The 19,542-nt window shown below is 41.1% G+C and overlaps 2 protein-coding genes across 2 annotated transcripts in view; one reads left to right on the top strand and one right to left on the bottom strand.

Annotated features, from left to right (window-relative positions):
* The window catches only part of T265_11306 (hypothetical protein), a gene marked incomplete at both ends in the record, with an annotated part of 13,143 nt that extends 8,662 nt beyond the window's left edge, over positions 1-4,481 (bottom strand). The window contains one exon of the mRNA XM_009177930.1: positions 4,386-4,481. Coding sequence (XP_009176194.1) covers positions 4,386-4,481 — 96 coding nt within the window. The remainder of the gene's footprint in view (positions 1-4,385) is intronic.
* Positions 4,482-7,579: 3,098 nt separating this feature from the next.
* The window catches only part of T265_11307 (hypothetical protein), a gene marked incomplete at both ends in the record, with an annotated part of 36,697 nt that continues 24,734 nt past the window's right edge, over positions 7,580-19,542 (top strand). Inside the window, 2 exons of the mRNA XM_009177931.1 lie at positions 7,580-7,637; positions 18,121-18,289. Coding sequence (XP_009176195.1) covers positions 18,181-18,289 — 109 coding nt within the window. The remainder of the gene's footprint in view (positions 7,638-18,120; positions 18,290-19,542) is intronic.

Consider the following 19,542-nt stretch of genomic DNA (forward strand, 5'->3'; position numbering starts at 1 on the left):
ATAGATAGATAGATAGATTGATAGATAGATAGATAGATAGTTAGATAGATGAACGGCGAGACAGAAAACCAAGCAACCAACCACCAGAGCCAAAGGATTAGTCACAAGTTTTTCGGTATCCGTTGTTTTTTGGCACGCTTTTATTATTTTTGCACTAGGATCCAACGTTCTTCTGTGTTTGATGGTGAAATTTTCACAAAATATCTCAACCGGTTATCAAAAAGTTGAAAGTCGGATATCTTCTCGTCCAAGGCCTGATTGAGCAGACCCGGGACCATTTTGATTCATTACGTGAATTTCCGTTTTGATAGATATTTGCACTGACTTGAATGACAGTCAAAACCAATTAGCTCAATGGGGAGTTCTGCTTACGTAGAGAACCAAATATGAACGCTGTGGCTTCACTATAACCAACTTATTTCCTGTCGTTCTGGTGTCAGTACGTAAAGCCTATTTAGAAAGTTAGACACAGTTGGTAAAAGGAGTAGATCAAACAACATAAAAAAATGATATTTAAATTCGCCTGCCGGATTTTGAGGGTCCTAATTCGAACAATTGGTTTGAACAGACTTTCCGTTCTTTCCATCCATTATCCAATCGGTGCGAAACAAAAGCTCAGGAAAGAAAAGAAAAAAACACAAAAACTACCAAACAAAAACAAATCAGGACTTCTAACAGGAGAATGAATTGACTGTTACCTCCAGGATGGCCACTAAGGCTTCGATCTGCCCGTCGGGCAAAACTCACAACATCGCCCCAACATAAAGACGTTTGCCGGTTCATAACTAGGAACTCAGGTGCGCGACTTGATGATAATAGTCCCAATACGTGTCTTAGATGCCTGAGGTTCATATCTCAGGAGGTTTGTTAACTGAATGAAGGTTTATATCATTTAACTTTGCCATAAATCCTTGGCGAAGAAACGATGTGCCCGTATTTACAGATGATGAAATTTGTTCTGGATGCTAACGGTAGGAACTTTGGAAAACAGTCTGTCCAGGTCATAAAAGAAATATGACTATGTTCTCGAGAAATACACTCCTTTGCAAATCAGTCTAATTTTTGACGAGAGACTCAACTGAATTTCTCGTGGGGTATATTTTGCCTAGTTTACAACCCTTGTTTGGCGCTACGCGAAAAACGGCCATTTTCCCACCGACCATAACCTCTGTCGGTTTGACTAGCTGATCAAATGAGTTTCAAAGAGGAACTTACTCACAAGGCTGCTGAAAACACTTCGACAGCCCACGACCGGTTTCAGCCTTCGTGGGGCTCATCAGGACGGCGCAGTCCCCAAGGTTCCGTCAAATTTATGTTCTACTTGACTAGTTCCCTTTATGAAAATATACTGCGACATCTCGAATATCGTGCCAACTGAAACACAAGGCGGCCTGGTGCGCGATTTTCAGATGCCGTTGATACGCAGTATCTTCAAGCAAGCAGTGGGAAATGCGTTTATGAACAACATAGCCGCTTGAAGAAACCAGTGTACCTCTGTGTTGGCCAATATTTTCTAGAGAGGCTTACTACATTTCGTACGTCAGCAAGCAAAACCATCCATAGTTCAGGTGAAAATACCCAGATGGGCGACAATCCTATAGTGGAAATTGACCACTATTTATCTGTTTTATCAAAGATTGCAGGCGAATTATTCAAACCTAGGGGAATCCTACATTACGGATTTACACCTTGCGAGAGCCTCCCAATGTTTGATTGAACTTGAACCGCGGGATTGAAGATAAGTTTCACAGATGTGTGATCAATACCTTTGATTCCCAATCACATCTATATGTTCAGACATTGTGTATGCTCATGTTCAGAGTTTAACGTCCTGATTTGCCTATAGCCCGAAAGAGTCATCTAATTCAGTGGACGCCTAATTACTGCACGGAGTCGATTGTGGAGATGCGTTCAAGCCGATGGCTTAGAGATAAATACGACCAGGTAAGATGTACGGAAAAGTTATCTGGACCTAGTGGAAGACAACAGCCACTATAGTTATAATAGCATAGAGATAGCACAGTGAGGTTCTGTCTGTTGAACTTGACTTTCCAGATGCTAACATCTTGCGAGCAGCGAAGAAAACGGAAACCCGTGATACCAATACTCCCCGTAACAACAAGCGGGACTTATTTCACAGGAAACTGCTGGATTCATCCGTCAAATCCTGCTTGTGTCAGCTAGAAACACCGCTCACTCGGATGCGGACATATAAATACCTGAGTGTACTTTAGAATAAGATTTGCTTTGCTCATCAACTTATAGAGCGTACGATGTTCTTGAAAGTTGTCTTCAGGTGACTTAAAAATTAGTGGTTGTGAGGACAGACCACTGAATGACAGGTGTTCAAATTGGTGCTTTCATTCATTGAAAGTAAATAAGGTCAGTGAGTCGTTTGCTGAGAAGCACATTCTACTTGTAACATGGGTGGCCTATTCTGGTACAGAGATATCATTGCAAGTTCATCTTAAGTGCACAGCCATGTATACTAGCCCACAAAAGCACCTTAGAGTACAAGCTATATTATGTCCTGAAGGATCAGCAAGGCTATTCTTATTCTCAATTACACAGTGAATATATATTACTCTCGATTCAGGTGACTTAAAAATTAGTGGTTGTGAGGACAGACCACTGAATGACAGGTGTTCAAATTGGTGCTTTCATTCATTGAAAGTAAATAAGGTCAGTGAGTCGTTTGCTGAGAAGCACATTCTACTTGTAACATGGGTGGCCTATTCTGGTACAGAGATATCATTGCAAGTTCATCTTAAGTGCACAGCCATGTATACTAGCCCACAATAGCACCTTAGAGTACAAGCTATATTATGTCCTGAAGGATCAGCAAGGCTATTCTTATTCTCAATTACACAGTGAATATATATGTATATACTCTCGATATGTATTCAATATTTTCTAATATCTATTTGAGACACGTTCTTGGATCCGGCAAATAAACCTTGCCTTAAGGTTCATTTGCATAAAATATGCGCAAGATTTTGATTAAAAAATCCAACATCCGCAGAGCATGTAAATTGTCGTTCAACACAACAGACATATTATCGAAACAGCTAACATGTACGTGCACCTTCTGCAAAGAATGCCCCATCACACTGATACTAGTTTGTCGACATGGATTCTGAATTAAATGCAACCATGCACCTTTAGTGCGCGTAACAAATAAGAATCGAAGAAGATTATTGTGATATAAAAGATAAAAAGAGAATGGTTGGTGCCGGTCCACCCTCCATTGCACATGCAAATAGTTAAAGGACATACTAACAGAAATGTTTAAGACAGTGAATTTAAGAAGGAAAGTTAAAAATAAAATAGCAGAGGTGAGAAGTGTATTTTCAGCCTAGCTAGATAAGTTATCAACTTGCGAATGAGGTTGTAAATGTGAACAAGAGGAGTGCAACAGTGCAGGCTAAATGAGTCAAGGATTGGAGCTTGATAAGTCTGTGATTGTTTAGCCCAGGCGTAGGAGCTGATATCATGGAAGGGATTGGATAAAAACGTTCAAGAATAAACGTGGTCACTGTCATCGCGCTTTAGCCCAAAAAGTTGCTGCACTAAAAGTTCACAAGTGATGACGCCTCTTGAACCAGCGTTAAATAGCCGCAGCTTTTACCCAGTAAGAAAACATTTTGTGCCTTACAGCTTAGGCTTGTTTGACAAAGACAGACAATTAAAGACAATCCACGACTCTTCTCTTGTCATCCGTTCTTTCGTTGTCAAAAGTGGTTTTGGAAATGTGGGTTCTAGCACTCATTGTTTGCCCCATACTGATGAACATTTGAAGTCAGGTAAGTAAGCAAGGGACCGTAACTCCTATCCCATGTTCAGCTTTCAGGACCAGTCAAGAACTCATCGTTGCAATGTTTTTTCTTTATTCCTTTCTGGATATCGCTCTCCGGAGAGTTGTTCCGAATTTGGAAAGATTCACCTTTTGATTCACCTTTTGAATATGCTGCGTGATTTCTTAAAATCAAGTACCGTACCCATCGGACAACCACCTGTATCCATTAGGTTTATGCTGTTGAGCCGAAAAGCGGAGACAACCTTCCGGCATCTTCAAGGTCAAACTATGAATATATATGCATTGTCATTTTTTCCCATGATCGCCTGCTGGTCGCGTGTTGTTGGATCATTAAAGTTTGTGTCCGAGGTTTTTCGAACCGTGACAAACCTAAATGTTAATCTACTTCCAAGCTTTTTCAGAGGCTAAGTGCAAAATAAACCCCTGTCATGTTTAATTTGTCCTACCGTAAATGGATCGCTGAGTGCGCCAACGTTACTCAAGTGTAGATGGTAGTCGTAAGAATGATCTTGTGTTCAGGCCTCACGCTAGATCCTCTAAACAGCCTTTCCTCGTCTTGTTAACGTACCCCAAATCCTGTAGTCCTTCTGTTTATTCCATCCAACAGTCCCTGTGATGTTGTATCTGTGGAATATGTTGCACTTTCTATGTTTGATGTTAACATTACCGCTTCGAAAGGCCTGTCTTTCGGGTTGTTTACTTGAATGCAAGAGTGATGCACACCAGATTCTTCTGAAGTACGAAGTTGTTCTCCTAAATTGGCCGTTGTCCGCGTTCGCATTCTTTGTGTCATTTTCAACCTAAAAAATGATGGCCGTCTCTGGATGCGCCTCTAGTTACTGATTTACCGTGGGGACTGAGTTGTCAACATACTTGTTGAAACACAAAGTGTATTGAGGTGTTTAACTTCGATTTGCATAGCCAAAATCAAATTCACATTATCAGATTATTCACATCACTTACAAGCTCAAGATGGCTCAGTGTTTAAAGTACAAACTCACTGGCCATAAGGTCCGCGTTTTGAATCCGGCCCCGGCATTTCGACTGCTCCTGTTTAGGCCTTGACCTTATTTGAGCGATGATTCCTCCGGATAGTGTGGCAGCTGGGTACCAAAACAGTGTAAGAGCTGAACGATTATTTTATCTTGCTGTTATAAGATTCCATGCATCAGTCTAAACTAAACCTTGAATCTCTTGTTCGAAATCATTGGGCAAAAGTTGCAATGATAATGAAGTTATCAATTGTTTTTCCTAACTTGTGAAGAAACAGAATAAAGGTGGTGGTCGTTGGCTTGTTCGCTGAGCTGGGCAATTTGATTGCAAACGTTTCATCACCAATCGAGGTGATATCATCAGTGCGTTATTGTGGAGCGTAGTAGTGCGTAGCGGTGGGTTGGTGGTTGTGCGTTGGGTAGTGTTGTGCGTGTGTTAATATACGTGCTGCTAGCAGGGGATGACCTTTGGTCGCGATTAGTTGTTCGGTCGGGTGATTCCATTGGTTGCTCCGTTGTCCTGTATCCCCATTCGCCGATGCCCACGTGACCTTTGAGCTTGGCATCCCCTCCGTCGTAATCTGGTCGAAGCTAGATTGACCTTTGTCCCTTCCAGTCCTGGGTTGTGACCTTTATTGATTTGCCTCCAAAGAGTTCCTTGTTTCGTTGTTTGTGAATCCAATATTCGGTCTTCCTTGAGTTTTCCGGTTGAGTTGTTGGTCTTTTGCGCGTAGGGGTGCGTAAATTGGGTCCAGTTCGATGCACCGGTTGATCGAATTTGCCGTCGAGTACCATGCTTCCAGAAATTCTCTTCCGTGCCTCGTGCGTCCGTATACCAAAATTTCTGCGTTTTCCAAGTTGAATTTGTGGCCTTCTTGGTCCTCGTGTATGGATATCAAGGACAGGGGGTCATGCCTCCTGACGGCCGCGTTGTGTTCCTTTATTCGTGTGCATAGTCTCCTGCCAGTTTGTCCGACGTAGAATTTGCTGCAGTTGTTGCAGTTGAGTTGGTATATCACATTGTTCTTCTTGGTTTTGTCCGGGTTGTCCTTCGGTCTAGAGATTAATTTCCTCAGGGTGGCATTCGGTTTGTGGGCCACAAATATTCCTTTTTGAGCCAATAATCTGGTCGCGAGTTCTGATATATTCCTGATGTAAGACAGGACTACCCGTCTGGTGGCTTGTTCTTGCTGTTGCCGCGGTTGGGGTGTCTTCTTCTTCAAGCCTCTCTTGATAAAATTCCTTGGATATCCATTGTTCTGGAATACCCTGAGTAGATGGTTTTCTTCCTTCTTCCGCAGTTCTGTGGTGCTGCAGTGTGTCTCCGCCCTCTTGAACAAGGTTTGGACGCAGCTCTTCTTGTGGTTTACTGGGTGATTGCTGTTGTAGTTCAGGATTTGATCTGTATGAGTCTCCTTCCTGATGAAACGTTTGCAATCAAATTGCCCAGCTCAGCGAACAAGCCAACGACCACCATCTACGATACCTGAGCTACCAACATTTTCCTCTATAGAACAGACTGAAAGATTTATTTTTTTCTGTGTAAAACATTTTGCAGTGCGTTAAAGAGCATGCAAGCAGTTCACGTCTAGTTTATTATCCTTTCAGTTTCGCCTATTTGGAAAGAGGACACACCGGTGCAGTCTCCTACAAAATTTCCATGCTCTACTCGCAGTGCTGCACTCTAGGAGGATCACTTCAATGCACTATCGTTCAATCGTCTGTCCTTATCACTGAACTGGGTTTCATCTATAATCATGGATTCCAGACAAGCATATATTTCGGCCTATTTATCGCCAGTTTCGCAGCTTTTCTGTTGTTCACTTGGGCCACCATGGACGGTGGGCTGAGATTCCAGTTCTCTTAGCTAGGCATTTGAGAGTATATTTTGAGCTCATTAAAAATTATCAAGAATAGGAAAACACCTATGATTGCTGGAGGTTTTTACTTGTGAGTGTCGGGGAAAGGAGGCATGGAACTGGAAACTGGAAGCTAGGAATGCATGGATAATCTTTGGCTCGTGTATAATCGCTGTATCTAGGTCAGGAGCCGGTCGTTTGTGCAAGAAAACAACATCAAACAGTTTGCCCAAATGATCTCGAAGTATCATTTACACATTTACTCGCTTTTGCTTTGTCAGACCTTTCACGAGTTGACAGTTAGTTGTTCGTTTGCAAAAAAGGAATCCTACAAATTCCTATCCTTTTGTACTTAATGTTTCACCGAAATCTATACGTTCTTATATACGTTTGCAATGCAACGCTTCTCAGAAACAGTTGCGTCTCATTGACTGGTAATTTACGGGAAGTTATGCTGATACCACCGTAGGTTTAAAAGGTGTTATATGTCAATTTCGGTGGGTTCAAAGCTCACTTTTGTTGCAGCCAAGCTCGAAATATCAGTTACTCAGTCGCAATACGTGCAATGTGAAGAGGTTTGACTGCAGTTATTTTCGGTTATTTAGTTTTTTTTGTTTGAATTCTTTCCCACGAGGAACTTGCATCGTTTTTCCGCTTCACTAGGATGCTTTACAAGCCCATGCTAACTAATGCAGAGTGAAATATCTTCAACCCCCTGAATTCGTAATCAGTGAACTGTATCGGTTGTTCTGAAAGATTGTCCAACCCTATGGTGGTCACACATTCTGTGTGTTTGCCTCTCACTAAGGTCGAAATATCTCCAATCCAGTGAAGCTGCTTTGTTTACTACGTGTGCACTGTACATATAAAATGGACCAAGCATTCAAAGAACCTTTACCGTCACAAGGATGTTGCCACATTGCTTAAGCTGCTTTTTATTTTTGCTCGGGTACTTTCAAGCCAGCTACGGTAAGTCATCTTGGAATTTGCCTTCTATACAATTCTACGGAATGTTTTGTGAGACGTAATAGAACTTGCACTACATGGACTGTTATTTTGCATATCGTTAGGTATCAGCCACGGTCCTCTGCTCTTGTACCAAACGATGTCCTCAACAGTTATGGAATCAGAACTACCACGACAGATTTCTTTACAAACAAGCTGCATAAGATACCGCCTAAGGAGACAACTTTGCAAGTGCTCTAACTATGCGGTTCACATTTCGTTTGTGTAGTGACTAGCACTGGTGATAGCACAAGTGTATTATTATTAACTTTAACAATCTTTTTTCAAACAAACTTTACTAAACCTGATTGGTTGAGTGTTGATAGTAATGATGTGGAAACGCATCCTCTTCTCAATGTTGTTTGGGTGGGAGGACTTGCCAAAAGAAAAATCCTTGGCAAAATAACATGAAGAAAGCCCAGTTTACGTAAGTGTTTGCAGACCTTTTCAACAGCGACGCAGTTGAGCTCTCACCCTCAGGAATAACAAGTTACTAAGAAAATCTGACCGAGGGTTGTTTAGATGTGTTTTTAGAGATGCAAAATGCATTTATTCAGCTCTTCGTACGAGCTTTTGTACGGGTAACAATAGGCATTTGGTTTCATTAAACGTAGGCATTGTGTGATTTATTTTGGTTGCAAGATATTCAAAGCAAGTGTACAAATAGCTTTGACGATACAATGTGTGATAAAAGCTTATGGAAGAAAAACTACAATCAAATTTCTTTCCCAACCGTTTCCTGGGATGTTGTAGAACAGATTCATCCCCTATAAAGATAAATCGTCGTCAAAAGAATATCCATTTAAATTGAGAACATTTTAGAAGCACTGTAGGATGGTCAATGTTTGAAAGGTCAATGTTTGAATGTTTGTTTCAGTAGACGCCCGGAATCTACTTTCCTGAAATTTAGGTTTCCGAAAATGAATCAGAATAATATTCGAACTTCGGCAAATTTTTTCGGCCAAAGTAGTATTGCTATAGTTTATACAGTCAGTAAGATACAAAAAGGGCAGGCTCAAGTGAGAAAACATGGAGAAGAGACGCCTTTTGTCAATTATAAAGGCGGAAACTTTCCGGAGAGAAAATCGTTCTGTTGGGTCCGAACGAACCTCCAGAGACGTTTAACTTCAACGGGAGATCAAATTTACATCGGTCATCTACCGCGGGACATGTGAAGAATGACAAGGCAATACGGAGGATGTAGATGAAAGAACCTCGTTCCGATTCACCAGCGACAGGGCCAATATTGGGGAAATTGGGTTTTATGACACCTTTCAAAATAAAGGTTTAGCACGTGATTACTGATGCGAGAGTTCGACTGACTAGAAAAGTAATTTAACACATCGTGTCACTGAGTCCATTCAGCTAGAGGACCATATGAAATTGTTTTCAAACTGATAAATTTAATGCGGCGGGCTAGACAAACTATAGAACACGTTTTTTATGGCGAAGTGATGCTGAGATGTGAATCTCATGATGGAAGGTGATGTTTTCAGCCAAAAAGTCGATTCGGTAGTCTCGAACAAAGATACTTTCATACCCAAAGGAGCACACACCTCCGAAATTTTTCTGTTTCAAACAGTGTAACTAAGTAAACAAACTCAAATGTACCCAGCACAAATAAATTTATCTGAATGGTTCCCTGTAGTTGTAGAGACGGTACTACCTCATACGTTAGCCGCAACGTGATAACTCACTGATGAAGAGAATGAAATTTCAATTTAAATAAGATAAAAGCTGATGGTCATGCGCACCATGCGTTGCATTTCCTGAGATTTGGAGCAACGTAGAATGAAGTATAAAATATTTGCCAAGTTTAACGAGTTACAATGTCTTGCTTGGATGATTGCCTTCGAAGGCAACCAAGATGCGGGTTTCCACGGTCAGAAGAGTGCAGGAAAATTCCATAATGAAAAGTGATGCGTAAAACCGGAAAGTAACAATACAGGAATACAGAGGGAGATAAATTTGATAAATGTTGAAACAAAAAAGATGAGCGAAACTTTCGAAGAAGAAAACGGTTCTAACCCATTGCTCGATACTTAAAAACATTGAGATAAAATGTTGGGATTGGTGGCAAAAGCTGGTAGATACTACTAATGTTTACCTCTCCATTTGTCTGTAGCTCAAGAAGATGACGAGGGTGGTAAGTTGTCTTTCCCGAAGGGTAGCATTAAGCTACAAAGCACAGCCTGGTGCCCACCTAGCCGGAAACTATTTTTTTCAATTCCTCCGATGGTGTTTAGTGGTCTTGTATAAGTAGTATGAAACCAGCTACTGTAGCGGGAAGTGCACCAAATCTGTTCATGCGGCTGAGCATGAGCATCCTGACAGTTGACAGTTGGTGTCTTCAAAAAGTGTCAGGATTTAGAAGAGGATATGTAGCGCTGCAATAAATTGTGCGTATGATATGCACTCATGAGTAAGCGTTTCTGTTCGCGCAGCCAAAACCCCTGGTCAAGTGGGCGTGGAGAATGTAATCCGTACAAACAATTACAGACTCTACAGAAAATGTGCTCTCACTCATTTTCAACAACCGTTCTTCATTGTTAATAACTGCATAGAAGTCGGCTGACCGCAATTAGGAGATACAAACAATTAGGCAGCTTTGTTTAAATTAAGGGAGGCCAACTGTTCCCTCAAACGGCGCGTACTTTATTTTATTGGAAGTAATTCGATACCTCCAAATGTTTCTCTTCTAATAATTTTGTCTTATACAGAGAAGTTTAAAGTCATCACCGCCGGTGAGTCGCCATCATTTTTGTTTTCGTAATATTGTTGCAAACCAGATGAGCTGAGATTTCCTTAAAGTTACATTTTTCTGAAATGTTTGCCGAAATACTTAAGAACGGTCAAAAATTGAGAAAGGCAGAAATATGTATCAGTTATCCGGGCGTGATCGCTATTGGAGTATCGAATGGGAGCCTGTTTTGTATTTTTTATCAAGCGATATGCCCAGTTTAACCAGTGCTTTTGGCGCATCCCTAATGAGGCTTGAGCAACTGCTTGAACGTGAAATACTGTTGCTGTTTCCGGATACCTGTAATTCTCTAGTTCGTTCCTCAACATCGCCAAGCAACGAACAAATACTAATCCTCAGCAATCGGGGTTATGCAGCCTGACAGACGTATCCTACAATCCAGCATGCGATTATGTGATGTCAAACTTTTCATTACCACAAGCCCCAGTTGCTTCGCATCGTCGACTGGGTAGATAGACCTCGTGCCAACTCTTTAGGCAATAAACATTAGCCAGCCAAACCTACACACTGTTCAGATATTCATCTTATTATGCCAAACGTCCTTCCCTATAACTGGCAGTTTGTGTTCTAATAGCAGATGAGTACATGCGCTAGAAGAGATCTAAATGAATGGTGACTCAATGGGGGCACAGATTTTCATAAGCGAGTTAAAAAGAGGCAACTTTGGAACTGAAGACCTTGTATCAGCTGACATTTCGCATGACGTCACGACCAGGAACTCAGGTGTTATTCACCTGGCGGACAGGGCAAAACCGAATACCACTCCCAAATGTGAGCATCTTTCCCGCTTAGAGGTTAAATTAATTATTTTTAGCACTTGTCTGTGACGTGTTGGCAACACACTTGCTTCGATTGTGAACTCCAGTGGGGCTGTGAATATGCGGTGCTGACGGGCTGTAGGAAAAACAAACCTCGAAGCCAGCCACTAATCCGACGGGGTTGGGGCTAAGACACTATCAGGACTAGGGTGGATACAAGTTCCACGGGTCACTTAAATACAGTAAACGATAAGAATTTTCTTATAATTTTAGTACCACAATCTAGCACAAAAGCGAGCAAATCATTAGCCCGAGAAGCTATTGTTTTGCAACTTTGGCCGAATTCCCTGCTTTAGCTAATTTTCTTTTCTATTGTTGTTTAGCCTACGGTAGACAGTAAAAATATTCATTTGGACACCAAATATCAGTCATGATCATTTTGTGAACTTATATAGCTGATTCAGCAAAAAGTGTTTTATTTCCTTACCGAGTGGCATAAAGTTTATCAAATTATTTGAAATTCTCTAGTGGGAGAAGCGATCAAGTTGGTCATAATGTGACACCAAAATGCCCTGATATCACTGTATCTTCATCAACAAAATGTAAAATCCTAGTTCACATCCACCGGTTCTCTAATGTGAAGGTACTTTGCATTCACGGGAATGTTTCACCATTTGAGAAGCATTCTTGTCGCATTACTACCGATTTCATTACAACCGATTTATTTGCATTCAATCCAAGAGGACAGGTTGAATTTTTATCGGAGATAAATTAGATTGCCAAGGCATTTTTGGAATACAATGGTCATAACCAACATAGTGCATTAAATTACCGTTCATTTGATACTATTTCCTAACTTTCAATTCACGAATAAAACATAGACCCTTGGATACCGAAATTAGTGGGTAAGCCCGTTTGAACCATAATTCCTACACTAAAGGATACTTGCTTTCCATATTTACATTCAATAGCATGTGGTACCAAAAAGTTATAAGTAGCTCGTGCAACCAATATACCTTTCATCGTACGGGTCCTCACTTGAGCATCCTGTCAGAAATCACCCACCTGATATGAATTCGGTGATTGAATGATGGATGACTATACATTCTGTTGGTCAAGCCCTGCTGGCCGAAAGTCTTGTAATTGAACTACTTGCGTAGAGATTGCAACTTCGAATCTCCTTGGAGGTTCAGGAGATACGCGTTACTGATGATTTCTAATAAGAATAGAACAGCTACGCAGTGCCACTCCATCTTTCGTCATAGGCTGACCTAGGTGGGAATTCTAACGGTCTTCTGCAAGACGTTTTTCAACTAAATTCTGCCTGCTTAAAGGTCTGCACATGGCGAGGACGCAAGAAGTGTTGATATACATTAGACATTTTCTACACACAACTTGAATGTACCGGCCGATCACAACTTCCGTCTGATGTATTGAGGAATCTGAATTTCTTCATATTATGGAGTTAAACAATTAAGCAGTGAGCGATTACACAGTCTACCTTTTGTTTTTGCTTGATAATAAAGGTATCACAGCTCAATTATCTGATGATTCACCCGTGAGTCTGCCAGCTTAGCAGTGCTAAGCAATATTCGATGACCGTTTTGCCAATAATTCACAACTTTCCTTCTCAGCTAATAAAATTAATCAACATGAGGTTCAGCCAAAAGTTGTTTATCCTTTGTTATGTTTGGAGTAACACCGTTACAGATTATAATCGACCGTAAATGGACGCTAAAAGTCTCGAACGAAGCCCAGAATTACTTAATGGGCCTGAGTTTTAGCTCCAACTTCAGTGGAAGAAAGCAGATAGCAGCCGCGACAAATGCGTATGTGCCCGTTTGTTCAATGCCCTATTAGTGCCAGGAAATCCGCAGGCACAATCAAATTTATGCACACCATCTGATTCGGCAAATGCGTACACTAGAATTTCCCACGTGGGATTAGTACTACCAGGCAAGCTACATAAAAATATGTTTGTTCGCGTAGTCGGATAATACTTGCGACATCAATACCTTTAAATGCGTATACAAATCAGTAGATTTCAGAAGGGTAGTGGGCGCTGCAGACGCAAGAGACAAGGAACTAGGGGAAGAGAACAAGCGAGAAAATCTTGAGGAAGCAGAGAACGGAAGTTGAAAAATCTCCTATACTTGTCAACCTCACCTTCAAAGTACAAGTGAAAAAACTACCAAACCCCTGTGCATTCTTCAATCCACAGTCACAATTACCTCAATAGATGATAAAGTTGGAGGTGGTCGAGGGCGCCATTGAACAATTAAGATCCAGTACATAAACGACTTCCCATCTTTGATTTATACAGCCTATTCTTTCTCATAAAATATTTGATTGCCTAGATGTACGCCATGAGTTTTTTAGTTCAGTACGAGAAAAGTCGACCCGTTTACTGCTTATTCTTTTTTTTCTAGGTATGCGTAAGTCAAACGAAAATTAATCTTCTTTTCTCTGGTTCGTCGTGATAGTTTCAATTCATGTTGTTCGACATTGGACGACCTGTGGAAAACAATGGCTAATGTTTGGCTTTCCAGGGTATCAGAGTGGCTTGCCGAAAAAAATAAGCTCTTCCAAAATTCACGGGGCTTAATAGAAATCTAGAGAAATGAAACAGCAAATGACGCGATCACATTATTATTGAGTGAACAGGGGGTCTATAGAATAGAGCCCTGGTGTACTCCAATAAGTGATTGTCAGAAGATCACAGATTAGTGATTAACAATAGCTGACATTGCGCATTCAAAATAGAAAATAATGCTTAATAAAGTAAAATGCTGCACATCATCTCATGTGACAATGAAAATCCCCAAACGATCCTTTTTACTTCCGAAATCAACTTTGCCTAAATCATTCTTCATGTGGCAGTTGACCGGCTTAGCACTTTTGGGTGCCTGTTGAGGACTCAGAATGATGACAGATAGAAAACTTGGTGTAATCCTGCAGGTGGCACACATCCGTCACTAACCAAACATGAACTTAAACTTTTGTGGCAACTCTAAAATGGGGTCAGCTTCAGGTTAACTTACATTCGTACCATGTTAAAAATCACACCTTCAGCAATCTCACTTGTTCCTACTTTCATACCGTTTTATCAGTATGCCCAGAGCTTTGCCGTTTCAATGAAGTACTCTGTGTGACTTCAGCTGTTTATCGTAAAAGTCCACCATAATTTTTGCTATCCAAAAGCATGCACACGCTACGCAAAAATGACGCGTTCGTGAATATTAGTTGCGCGCTCATACGAAGTCGTCGGTACCACATGACCATGGATGGCGCTCAGTAGTTGAACAATGGAATTGAATTTTCTAAAGTTATGTCATGTCTCTGGTGGACTAAGGCAATCGGGCAGTTGAGTTGAGAGCACCAGTCCAAACTTTTGAAGCCCCATTTAGGCATCCCGAGGTCCCAGCGATGCTGGGACATTATCCCACAAGACTTTTCAGCAGGATGCTCCAGTGAACAGTGAAATTTGGTGAGCTGCAAAAATATGAGCGTATATTAGGAAGGTTTCTTGTTTGAGCACATACGCAACAGAATGAAACATTTCGGCGTATAAACTTTTGCTCCATCTATAAAGGTTTTGCAGCTGAAAGCATTGTGTGGATAATGACACCACCATGGACTTAAATGAACCTCTTCCCCACACATCAGACAACTGTGCATTTCAGCCGACAAGGACAGCTGAAAACAGTGACTAGTTATTTTGATCAATATATGTATATATATCCCTCTTCTGTCGAATTCCGATAATGAAAACGATAAAACACATTTTTGTACTACATGTGAGGGGTCGTCCTTGTTAGGTTGAACGTTGGTGTTGATCGTTCCTCTTTTAAATGTATTCAGATTGTAACCGAACTGAAATCAGCTTACGGCAAACAAAAAGTGGAAACTTTTGCGGCATATTGTTTTGTAATTTTAGAGAGCTTTTCCTTCTTTGGCAAAAAGGAAAGGTTAATTTGGTTTTCGACAGATTAAATTAGCTCCTTACCCTAAGATAAACTAAAGGAATACAAGCAAATGTTTTTGACTAAAGAGTCCAGCGAAAAAATATATTTCTCGAATCCATTGAGCTGTGTCTAGGACGTATAATTTCAATAAGTTGGATTGTTATTATTTAACCTGACAAACACAACTCTAGCTCCGTTTCTTGACTTCACTTACGGAATGCTTCATAAATTGTGAAAACTCCGATTTCAGAGCACCTGGACGAGTCAGATGTTCATATGTTCCGCCCTGTCTAGGACTCATTTGGTTCTTGCTCCTTCGTTGCCCAGTAGATGATATTGTCAACAGGATCCCGCAATTGAAACCAGATCTACTGATGTAAATATTTTCACAGGCGCGCCTGCCGACAACGGTAAGCTGCCAGTCACAGACAGTCACATCGAGTAATGCTCAAGATACTGCTGAAGAAGAATTGAGAAAGAATTGCCCTCATTCTAAATAAGATGTCTTTCTCTAAGTGGCGCCAATTGGTGGAAGTTTGCCCGCGTATCCTTAGTGCCAGGCAGAGACGCGGCGAGTATTTTCCTGTCATCTGCACTCGTACTATTTTGAGCACTGCCAAATCATCAAATGCCCTGGAAAGTGATTATGATATGAGGGGAATCGGTAATGTTTAGTAGATGTTTCTTCCTGTCACTGAAGTCATTCTAAGGAGCACTCTACGGCTGTTTCATCCCGGCTCAGACTTAGCTGAAGCCTAATGTCACTTGCCCTGCAATCACGAAAGCCACGTCAAATATTCACTTGTTGACTAACTCCTCAAGTAACCACTTCACAGAAGGAAGTTTCCCTCATCTTGTGAAATTATTCTTCCTCTGAGCTTCTTACTGAGAAAAGTTGATATGAGGAGATTTGATGCTCAGTAGAGGTCTAAGAGGTGGTATTCACTCGCGGGGTGAAGTGAACTAGGAACAAAGTCGTGGAGGCTCACAGGGATTCACAGGTTTACAAGGGTCTATCCAGTCTGGCTGATTAAATGAAGGTGGATGTATGATTTGGTGACCAGGCCATTATCCAAATGAAGCAGTACACTTTTATTATGCGAACTTAGGGTAGATCAGTTGTGGAGCACATACGCCAATAAGTCAACGGCACAGCAGTAGCGCATGGACGAATGTGCATTCGATCAAGGGGACATCGTGCTGTGTAACAGGTAAAAGTGCTTTGGCACCAATAGACTTTAAAGTTTTGGATCAAATGTGGCCGCACTTTTTTAGGGTCAAAAAGTGTCCACTTTTTAAGATAGGCAGTAGAAGTAAGGCTTAGCAAGAGGAAGGCTAACACACTTCTGGATTGGGACACGAAGAATCTGAGGGAAATAGTGGGTGCGAGTTTTGTGGCGCAAACTCAGAATGAAAATAGAGCATACGATGGACACCGGGAAAATTTGTAGTGACAGCGAAAACAAGAGATTTAGGAACTGTCCAGTAGGCGCTGCTGGATGATGGATAGAGGGGTGGGTGGAATATGATTGAAGTGGAGGAGAAATACTGTGCAAAGTTCAGCCAATCCATGCGGTAGGGATTCGACATCTCCGTTGAAATCAATAGAAATGTGAAAAGTTCCGACCGACGGCTTTGAAGGACTCCAGAACAAACCAATTTTAGCGGGTGAATAACAAATATGTCCTCGCTTTTACCGATGCTGGCAGAAAGGTTACAAACAATCATGTAGTGAGAACGTGTGTCTGAAAATGAATATGTTCGCCAGCGTTTACCCAGTTGATTCTTTCTCTTCACCACGCCAACACTGAAGTTAATAACCCATCGGAGAGATAGGCTTGTTGGATTCCGTGAAGTGAGTGATAATCTGTAATATGGATTCGTAGAGCATACCGGTAATTTTGTAAGCAAGTAAGTAAGTTAGTTAGTTAGTTAGTTAGTTAGTAAGCAAGTAAGTTGAAAATTGAGAGTGACGCTATCCAGTGGTAAGAAGAAACCGACTGGCACATGTCATTTCGGCCGGGAGGAGAGTTAGACTAGAGGATACTCTTGGAGGACAGCGTGGGTGAAATGGATGGAGATGAATGAACAAGGAAATGAAACAATTTCGGCGAAGGATCTGACAGAGTATGAATCCGGATGGGCTGTTAAAGGTGTATGGATGATGTAGTAGTAGTCGCAATGACGGATTACAGGTGATCCGGGAATGTGACCTGATGAAGTCAAAAGACAACTGACTATTGTCCCTCTGATGAGGTGTGTCCGCAGCGAGCAAGCTTATCAGCACTGCGTACGTCGAGATAACCGAAATACAAATCTAGGGCGTATTGTATGGGTTTAGAACGGTTTAGTCTACAGTGGCATGAGAATGTGGGCTGCATTAATGCCAATGTGACAGCTATCATCACAGCAAGAGTGAGTCAAGAAAATAGAAAAAAATGGCCTGCAATTATCGAATGAATTTGGAATGAATTTTGGACAAAACTGATAGGTACCTTGGGACACTACCGGCCTTTCGAACGCACCAAGAATGCTTCTTTTTTAAATATATTCAGAGTTTCCTGCGCTGTAAATAGGATTTGGTAGGGTGCGCTTGTTAGTCCCATTGGCCGAACGAACTGGTGTCTCGTAAAATATGCTCCGCAAAATGTTCAAATAGAGGGATTAGACTTGGATTGCTTCCCTCTCAAAGTTTCCGATAATTCTATATCTATCCGTAGAGACACCAGAGGTTAGAGGAAAACAGTTTTGGTCGGCCCACACCAGTTTTTCATGGAAAGAAGAACTCGTTGGTTTGGAAAGTACATATTTAGCATACACTGTAGTTTACTTCTTGAAAACTATTTAAAAAGTACTTGTGGGTAAAACAACATCCAGAGGATTGCAAACAAAAATGAAAAAATTCATTTTCTTTAATGTCCTTGCGTTTTCACTCCCCTCCTTTATTTATTCTCCCATTGCAGGAGACACTTAAAGAATCGCTTCTGTTTGGAAACAATCTAATACGGTGTGGAGATTCAAGCATGCCTACTCCAATAACTCTGGATTCAAGAATGCTTCCAGCGTTTGGAACTGATGCAGTTTGCAACAGGAAACTCACTCAGCTGCTGACTTCTCTTCTACCTGCGGATGGTATGTATTTATCAAGCTGTTTATCGTCCTGGATGACAACATCTCATTTGTGTAATACGTATGCGTGCTACCATTGTTGGATACAAATTATCTGTACTGGGGATTTGGCTACCAGGTGTATTTCTTTCGAAAAAAGTGAGCGCTGTGAGGTGAGTAGGTCTGAAGGTTTGAGAAATCGTGTGACCGTAACGACATGTTCATCTTTGAGACCAGCACAGCAGCTCAAGAACATTAGAGCCAGAGTCGGGGATTGATGATGATTACAAAGTTAAAAATGATATGACAAGGACCGCTGTTTTAAACTTCAGAAATAAACACAATGCTGTTTTAATCTAAAGACTGTTGATCCCTCATGTTTGGGCCAAAAAAAGTCCGTGCGTAAACTCACACCCATGAGCTTGATAGAGTATGCTTTCGAGTGAATTTAGGGTTACCGATATTTTGCACACCATTGTATAGTGACGATATGTAAGGACAATAAAGAACCCAGAGTCGAACATCTAAATGATCTTATCACATTAGGGTGAACTGCATTATGGGCCTAAAGAAACTAGTCGTTGAAACTGTTAAAGGCTTTCCGCAAGAGGGGAAATTAGTGAGAACCGAGGTGAAGACAACGCACCGCGATCAAGTCGACAAATCTACAGCCTTTTGGAGTAAAGAGTAAGGTGGATGTGTTTATGTGTATAAAACAATTATAGAGACAGAATGTCCCTTCTTGCAAAGCGGACTTGATGACAAGCGCGGAAAAGTTGTCTATTCTATATAGTGTAATGAATTCGGACAGCGAAGATACTAACAACGTAATTTTATAGCATAAACCTAGTCTAGGTGTCCCAATTCGTTTGTCCATTTCAGGGTATGTATTCCGACCACCTGGTTGTTTCCGGCTAATTCTGAGGATTTCACTCTTCACTACGCTATGACTACATCATTCGCATACTTTGAAAATTGCGCCTCTTATAAAAACGACGTAGATTTATTTAAATTGTTGAACATTTTACTTCAAGAGCTCTTCGCAACTCATAAGATCACATAAAATTAAGGCGTTTAGACAGTTTTGCATTTCAGGATCGAATATGAGGAAAACTGGACTTTTCGATCGATGAATGAGTACTTAATGATATTAAGAGTCTGGAGGCCGAAGCTCACTGCCTTGTTTATCGTATGGTCTGTTTGTAGTTTGGTTTCATAATGAATGGGATATTTATCGCAGATTGCAGGAATTACGTGAACTACACTTCGATTCCCTT

This window comes from Opisthorchis viverrini (genome assembly GCF_000715545.1).
Source record: "Opisthorchis viverrini unplaced genomic scaffold opera_v5_473, whole genome shotgun sequence".
In the NCBI taxonomy this organism is placed as follows: Eukaryota; Metazoa; Platyhelminthes; class Trematoda; order Opisthorchiida; family Opisthorchiidae; genus Opisthorchis; species Opisthorchis viverrini.